Source organism: Pseudophryne corroboree, chromosome 4, assembly GCF_028390025.1.
Source record: "Pseudophryne corroboree isolate aPseCor3 chromosome 4, aPseCor3.hap2, whole genome shotgun sequence".
Classification (NCBI taxonomy): Eukaryota; Metazoa; Chordata; class Amphibia; order Anura; family Myobatrachidae; genus Pseudophryne; species Pseudophryne corroboree.
This window is the reverse complement of record NC_086447.1, coordinates 464,715,940-464,723,901: the sequence shown is the minus strand read 5'-3', so window position 1 is coordinate 464,723,901 and position 7,962 is coordinate 464,715,940. Positions and strand designations below refer to the sequence as shown.

Below are 7,962 nucleotides of genomic sequence, written 5' to 3'. Positions count from 1 at the left end.
AGACTCCCAGTACCTGTTTGCCTTCACTTTTGAGGGACAGCAGTATGCTTGGACTTGGTTGCCACAAGGAATGGTCTCTTTGCCGTCTGAATTTGGTCAGGTGATGAAACAAGTCCTGGATAGGTGACAATTGCCAGCAGGGGTCACTATTGTACAGTATGTTGATGACCTCCTGCTGATAGGCACCTCAAAGGAGCAGTGCATCCACTTCTCTACTTTCCCACTTGAGTGTTGAAGGATGCAAAGCATCCTCCAGCAGGCTACAATTTTGCCAGGAAAAGGTAATTTTCTTAGGCCACTGTATTTCAAAAGGCTCTAAACACGTAACTGTGGACACTCTTATTAATACATAATGTGCCATACCCACAGAGTGGCAAACAAATCAGAGCCTTTTTGGGATTAGTTGGGTATTGTAGACAATGGATACCAAACATGTCTCAACTCGCTGCTCCCTCATATGCTCTGACCACCCAAGCTGGATTCATAGAGTTGTCCGAGGAAGGAAAACAGGCCACGGACCAGTTGAAGGTGGCTATACTTAGTGCCCCTTCACTCACACTTCCAAGCTATACTAAGTCATTCAGCCTGTTCTGCCATGAACAGGAGGGACAGGCTTTGGGAGTAATTACTCAAAAGCATGGAGGAAACAGAAGCCAGTAGGGTACTTCAGTACCAAACTGGACGCAGTGATTTCAGCAGGTGCCACATGCGTAAAGTCAGTCGCAGTGGCAGCCCTGCTAGTTGCAAAGACTGCCGACACTGTCCTGGGGAATTGGCTATTTCTCATGGTTCCCCATGCTGTGCAAGCAGTCCTCAAAGGCACCTTTCTGCTGCCAGACTGACCAAATATGAAATTTCTCTGCTTGCGCCATCCAACATCACCATACTTCAGTGCAATGTACTAAACCAAGCCACCCTTTTGCCTCTCCATGAAAGGGGGAGTGGGCAAAGTCCAGAGCATGATTGTGAGCAGGAGGTGGAACTCTTCTTCACCCCCCAGTCTTGTTCTGGATGAGCCCATTCCAAATGCAGAAATGACCCTCTATGTGGACGGGTCCAGACTACAAAAGCCAGAGGGCGGGTTTGCTGCAGGTTTCACTATAGCAGATGACACCTCTGTTTTGTACTCTGAGACACTTGATCCTGGTGTAAATTCTGGCCAAAGTACAAAATTGATTGCCCTGATCAAGGCATGTGAACTGGCAGAGGGAAAGACTGTAAACATATATACAGACTCCTGCTATGTTTACAGAAATGTATATGATTTGGGTTTCCTGTGGGAACACAGAAGCTTCATGACATCTTTTGGGAAAGTTGTAAAACATGCAGACCTGATTCAGGACCTTTTAGAGAAGGTAAAGTTACCTAAAGCCATAGCCGTTATCAAGTGGCAGGCACATCAGCAAGCAGATGTAGCGGCCAGGCAGGCAGCCTTACTGCTTCTACAAGAGTCCTCAAAAGATACAGAATGTCAATGGATACTCTAATGACCCTGCAAAGTCAGGCAGGTCCCCAAACACTTGGCAAATGGAGGAAGGCCAGTTGCAAACAGATAAATGATGTTTGAAAACATGAGGATGGTTGATTGTGTGCACCTCCATCCCTGTATCCTATTCTAGCAAATCTGTCCCATCTCCCTTCACATGTTTCCAAGGGGGGAATGATTGCTAGTGTCAATAAATTTTAGTTTGCACTGGGTGTTCCACAATTTGCAACAGAATGGAGTAAGAAATGTATAATTTGTGCTAAACACAATCCAGGCAAAACAACTAAGGTAGATATGAAACACTTTGTAACACCTGACTACCCGTTTCAAAGGTTGCAGATAGACTATATCCAACTACCAAAATGTGGTGTCTATGAATATGTCCTAGTATGCATTGACATGTTCTCCTTATGGATAGAGGTGTGGCCTGTTGCTAAAGCAACGTCCGCAGTAACTGCAAAGAAATTGATATCAGAAATTGTGTGCAGGTATGGCCTACCTGAAACATTTGAATTTGACAGGGGGGCTCACTTTACAGGACAAGTATTTGTAGAGGTATTGAAAGGGTTACAAACTAACCAGCACCTACACACTCCGTATTGACTACAGACGTCAGCAAAGGTTGAGAGAGCAAATAGCATCTTAAAAAACAAAATGGCTAGGATCTGTGAGCAAACAAAGCTTACATGGGTACAAGCTTTACCAGTAGCTCTTTTTGCAATGAGGCATACCCTAAAGGGATTACATGGACTTTCACCATTTGAGATACTGTTTGGCAGGTCACCACTAACAGGCCTTTTCTTTCCACAAGAATTGCATGGACAGTATTCTTCTCTTACTGACTACATTGTTCAGCTTCATACGCAACTGACTAATTTGCATGGCAAAGTGTTTTCTTCTTTACCAGATCCACAAGACACATATGGAACCCACCACCTACAACCTGGAGAATGGGTGCTAACAAAAAGACACATCAGAAAACATCTGGAACCTCGATTTGATGGCCTATACCAGGTGCTACTGACCACAGCTACCTCAGTCAAGGTAGAAGGGGAGCCCAACTGGATACACGTTTCTCACTGTAAGAAAATTAACTTTCAGGTCAATGATGCAAACTGGTCTCAAAAGGATGAGACCTCTCAGGAAGAAGAGGACTGAATGGACTGTTAAGATATGCTTGTTTTTCTGCCTTCTTATTTGTGCCTTATATCATTGTGTGCAGGTGAAAGGAGAAAAACAAAAGTACTCTATATGGCTCCTACATCAGCAGATGGCTAGTGAGCTGAATGCCACTGACTGTTGGAGCTGTACTTATGGTTCCTGCAAACCATAAAGGAATCCCTATGATTGGTATCCCTATATCAATGAACAATCTTAACCTCACAGATTATCACTATAATGTTGAAATAGACATAAATCACACTGCTCACAATTCTCTTTCAGACCTAGGAATATATTTAGAAATTGCTGGTATAATCTGTCCACCCACTATGTGTATAGGGCCTATGTACGTTAAATATGTGGCCAAACTAAAAGGTCACCTAGCCAACTTACCTAAGGTATACGTTGGAGAAACAAATTGTAAAAATGCTGCCTTAATGTTTAACATGGAATACAATGAAACAACATGTGACAAGGTGAATGGTAACTGTAACAATCAATGTTGGTGTGCAAATATGAAAGCTCTTTGTACCCCTAGGTATTGTCTGTCCTGACCAGATGGATGCGGATGATTGGGATTGTAAAACCCAAGTGCACAATAATATGGTATAGATTCATAACTGGTTGGGAAACCATGGTAAGATAATCCCTAGGGTATTAAAGCAAGGGCTATACTATATTTGTGGCAATAGGGCCTACTCATGGCTTCCTATGGGAGCATGGGGGAACTGCACTATAGGAAGAGTTGTACCAGCCATAAGACAATGTGCAAATATCTTTTACCAATATGATAGAAACAGACCCTAGAGAGACTTGATACAAGAGAGAATTGTTTACTGCAGCAGATAAAGCCTGGATGTGGTTCCCTGCCTGAACAGGCTGGGGAAATGAATTAGCAAACAAGTTAAATAAATATGCGAATATTATGGATGAGATAATTCATGAGACCACAAGTGCCATCCATGCTATCAATGAGGAGATGGCCCAAATTAGGAAGGTGATTCTACAAAACAGAATGGCTCTTGATTACTTGTTAGCCCTGGAGGGAGGAACTTGTGCTGTTATAGGGGAGGAATGTTGTACTTGGATTGAGGACTCACATGACCCCATAGAAGCACACATAAATAAAGTTAAGGAATTACAGAAAAAAGCTAGAGACATAGCCAAGGAGGGATGGAATCCCTTCTCCAGGATGGGGTTAATTGGTGCATGGTTTAACAATCTGTTATTAGATTTAATAAAACTGATCACTGGCGTATTTATAATGGGTGCAGTGTGTGCAGTGCACATGGGCCCCTGGGGGTCCAGGGGGGCCTACACTGCACATCCTGAACCCATTATTTAAAATACCCTCCGGAGTACTGCGGTGCAGCTGCAGCGCTGCCAAAATCACTAGGAAAATGGTACAGCGCCATTTTCCCAGTGATTTGCACATGCGCAGTAAGAAAATCACTGGAAAAATGGCCACAGTGCCATTTTTCTTGAGATCTGCACATGCACTGTAGACTCTGGGATGGTGCTAGGGTCCCCTAGAGATGACCGTCTGATGGCCTAGCCAACTGCCCATCTCTTCTGAGAGACCCTCAGTGTTTGTAAGAGTTAGGTCAAAGACATCATCTCTGAAAGAGGGTCCTGCAGGTGCACTTCAACAGTTTGGACATCACCCCAGAGGAAGTTTATCCTGAGAAGTGATTTTGATGAGTCAGTCATTTTGATTCCAGCGAATTCACCCAGTGGTCTCTGTGCCCTAGTGCACCTCCAGCTACTGTTATTATTCTTACAGCTAGATAGGTGTGTGAATGCTTCAATAAAGGTGTGTGAATGCTTAGCTTAATGACAACCGCTAGGCAGTAGTCAGTTCTTCCTTTTATCTGATTTTCCACCACTTTGATAAGTGGCAATAAAAAGTCTTCCTTTTCACCTTAGTTCATTAGACACTCAGACCTGGTTGTTACTAGAGGTGAGCGGGTTCTTTTTTCAGAAAACCAAACCTGCACAAAATTCTGATTTCTGATTGAATCTGAGCCATGGCTCGGGTATTCACGCCAGGCTCGGTTTCCAGAACATCATCTTCCTGGCATTGAATCTTGCATGTTTTGGATTCAATATAAGTCCTCCAGTGCTGATTCAGGCACCATTTCACACAGAAAGCTGGGTGGAGAGCACACTATAATGCCAGGGCAACATTATATAATTTAATCCTGACCTTTGCTGGTGCATAAAGCCCAGAGCTCCTAAATAATATAGGCTGTGCAGCATTTATTTAACCATTAACCCTTTGGCCTTATTGGTGCACAGTCACACTGGTAACTGCAATTCAACCCAGATCTCCTACTTATAGGTGCAGCATTAATCCTTGGTGTTGTAATTAGTTTTTTCCTAAAATTTGTGTGTGTTCAGGGACAAGCAGTGGCGCTGTTAGAATAATGCTTCATAGGTGCCGTGCCACCATACCAATAATATAAGTACTGTGAGTCATTATGGATCACAGTCAGTCAATTGAACTGAGCAGCAACCAAGTACTAGTTTAAGTACTAGAGTTTAAGAAAGGGCACCTGAAACCTAAATATTTTACAATGTTAAAAAATGGAGGTAGAGGTGTAACCTTTAAAATCAACACATCAGTGTCCCCAAAAAAGAACACTAAGGCTGAAGAACAAACTGTGTATTCACAAATCCCTAAGTAGAGTCTAGGGGTGTCCACAGTATCTATATATGATTCTGACATTTCTCACATTGTTCTCATAGAGAAGCCTCCTTCCACCATTTCTGCATCCTCTGCAAATGTGGGGATGAACATTACAATTAAATATTGTGACAAAGTCATAACAAAAATTGAGGATGCTACAGTGGAAGTGCAACAGGATGAGGGGGATATTTGTGTAATATCTGATGCTAATGAGAATATTGATGGAGAGGATGTTTATGATGTTGTTTGTGTAAGTTGACCACCAGTGGTAGTAGTGCTTGCCCATTATAAAAAAGAAGCCATTGTCATGCCTAGGCATAAGACTAAAGAAACACACCTCTTGGTTGTTGGATTATTTTTTATTTTTATTTTTACCTGACATTTGGAAAGGCATCTGCAACATTTGTGAGGCCAAAGTTAGTAGAGGAAGTGACATTACCCATCTAGACACTCATCCATGTTATATCAGTTGTGGCGAGTTCATGAAATTTATTTTAACAAAAATATAATAATTTGTATAACAAGAAGCAGTATGAGCTACCAATAGTTTGGACCAGACCATGCAATCTCCTCCACCAACACCAGCATCCTCAATCTTCTCTTTAATGGTAGTAGTAAGTAGTCCTTCCAAAAAGTGTTTTGTAGGGGGCCCAAACAACCCAAGCACTACAGCCACAAAAGTGTCAGTCCCTGTCGCTGAAGCGCTTGGTTTGCTAAACTGTACATATCCTTTTTAATATACAACATAAGTGGACCAAGGACAATTGTATCTTACACCACCTTTCTTTTCATAATGGGCTGTAATTTTGGGTGGCATAGGGACAGTCTTTTTACATAGACATTTTTATTGGTTATTGCTATAATACATTACAAATTTGCAACACATTTCTAAACAGAAATAACTGCCTTGTGTTTGTGCCACTGCTCTGTTGCTTAGTTTAGCCAGTTTCTTAGTTTAGCTATCCAATATTGGTGAAGCTGTGAGATGGCCAAAACTCACCTGCAATTGCTGGAAATTAATGTTATTGAGGTTAATAATACTGTTGGAACAAACATGATTATAGCTGTTACCTGATTATACTACGTTACATGATTATACCAGTTTTTGGATATTTTTTAAATCAAATACAAAACCAAAATTGAAACACATGATGAAGGTTTCGCAAAACAAGAACCAAAAGCCATACATGAAAATGAATCCCAACCTCTAGTTGTGACTAGTTGTGACTGAAAGGTAGGGGTGAGGGAGTAACAGTTTAATATTGGCCAAGTATTGTACTGTCAGGAACTATTTGCATAATTTCCATAAAATGTAGATTTGCAGTGAGGGGTATAAATGCTACTTATCAATTGCAGGTGCCTAAGGACTGGAGGAAATAGTTGCTGCTTACAATAACAAGTATATGTGGGAGTATGTACGTATGCCTAACACAAACCTGCCGAATGTGCTATGGATGCAGGGCTGAACATACCTTGTGATGCGAATGAGTCGGCGTATATTCTATTTTTACGTACAGTTTTTTTTTTGGTTTAAGTTACACCCAATTTGCATAAAACTCATCAGGCTCATTGGGATTTGTTGATTCATTTTTAGTAGAATATGTACTGATTGCCATCATATACTTGAAAAGCATATGCTTTTGCATAAGGATGAATACACCATGGTGTAATTTCAACAGGGGAATAACTGCAAGCAAAGTTTACAGTATATGAAAACCTTTTTATTTAGTGCACCAATAAAAGTCCCATTAAGAAAATAGATTCCGCAAATGTCAAGAGGCTGTAAGTTGAAGATATGGAAGAGCTTTCTTTAAGCAAGACTGTTGTGAAGCTGTTTGCAATGCCATTGGGTTTATTCTCAGGTCAAAATATGTTAAAAAAAAACAATTTAATTCCATTTTTATTTTTTTTGTTGGCGCAAACTCACAATACTTAATCAGAGAAGAAACATACTTTACTACAGCGAGATGTTGCACAAAAGTGTTCGGTACCCCATAGGGTAGCGGACACTTTTAAGCAAGTTGGGGTGTGAATTGGCTAGGCAAAGGGTGTCACTGCCAGTGTTTAAATGCAGTGGCAATGGCAATTTTCACCCTTCACCGAAAATTGAATTCCTCCAAAACCTTTTAATACAGTATATAAATCCATTTGCTTTTATATAGTTTTCAATTCTAGATGTAATGGGAAACAGCTTTTATCATTGTTAAAAAAAAACAAAGAAAAAAGAAAAAATATTTCAAAACTACTTTGAATGTATAATTTAATACATATTATACGATACTTAACAAGAAACAGGACCAAATATATAGCCATGAAATTAAATCCTATAGAATTTTTTGAATTAATACAATTCTGTAGCTTTTGCCAGAACTTCTGCTGTGAAATTGCTTATGATGATACCTACATTATCTTATTCCTATAAATATTAAAAACCACTACAATTTAAAATGCTATATTACACAAAGGGGGTCATTCCGATTTAATCGCTCGCTAGCTACTTTTAGCAGCCGTGCAAACGCATTGTCACCGCCCTCCGGGGAGTGCAAACGCTTGTGCAGCAGAGCTGCCACAAAATCATTTTGAGCAAAACAAGACCAGCCCTCTAGTTACTCTTCATGTGCATTGT

At 40.8% G+C, this 7,962-nt stretch overlaps 1 protein-coding gene across 1 annotated transcript; it reads left to right on the top strand.

Annotated features, from left to right (window-relative positions):
- The first annotated feature begins 959 nt into the window (after positions 1-959).
- On the top strand, positions 960-1,487 carry LOC134910931 (ribonuclease H-like). The gene has a single exon (XM_063919323.1). It carries the CDS (start codon positions 960-962, stop codon positions 1,485-1,487), a length of 528 nt encoding a protein of 175 aa, XP_063775393.1.
- The last annotated feature ends 6,475 nt before the right edge of the window (positions 1,488-7,962 follow it).

Excerpts from the sequence above, each read along its gene's own strand:
- LOC134910931 (XM_063919323.1), top strand. The coding sequence starts at position 960 with ATGATTGTGAGCAGGAGGTGGAACTCTTCTTCACCCCCCAGTCTTGTT.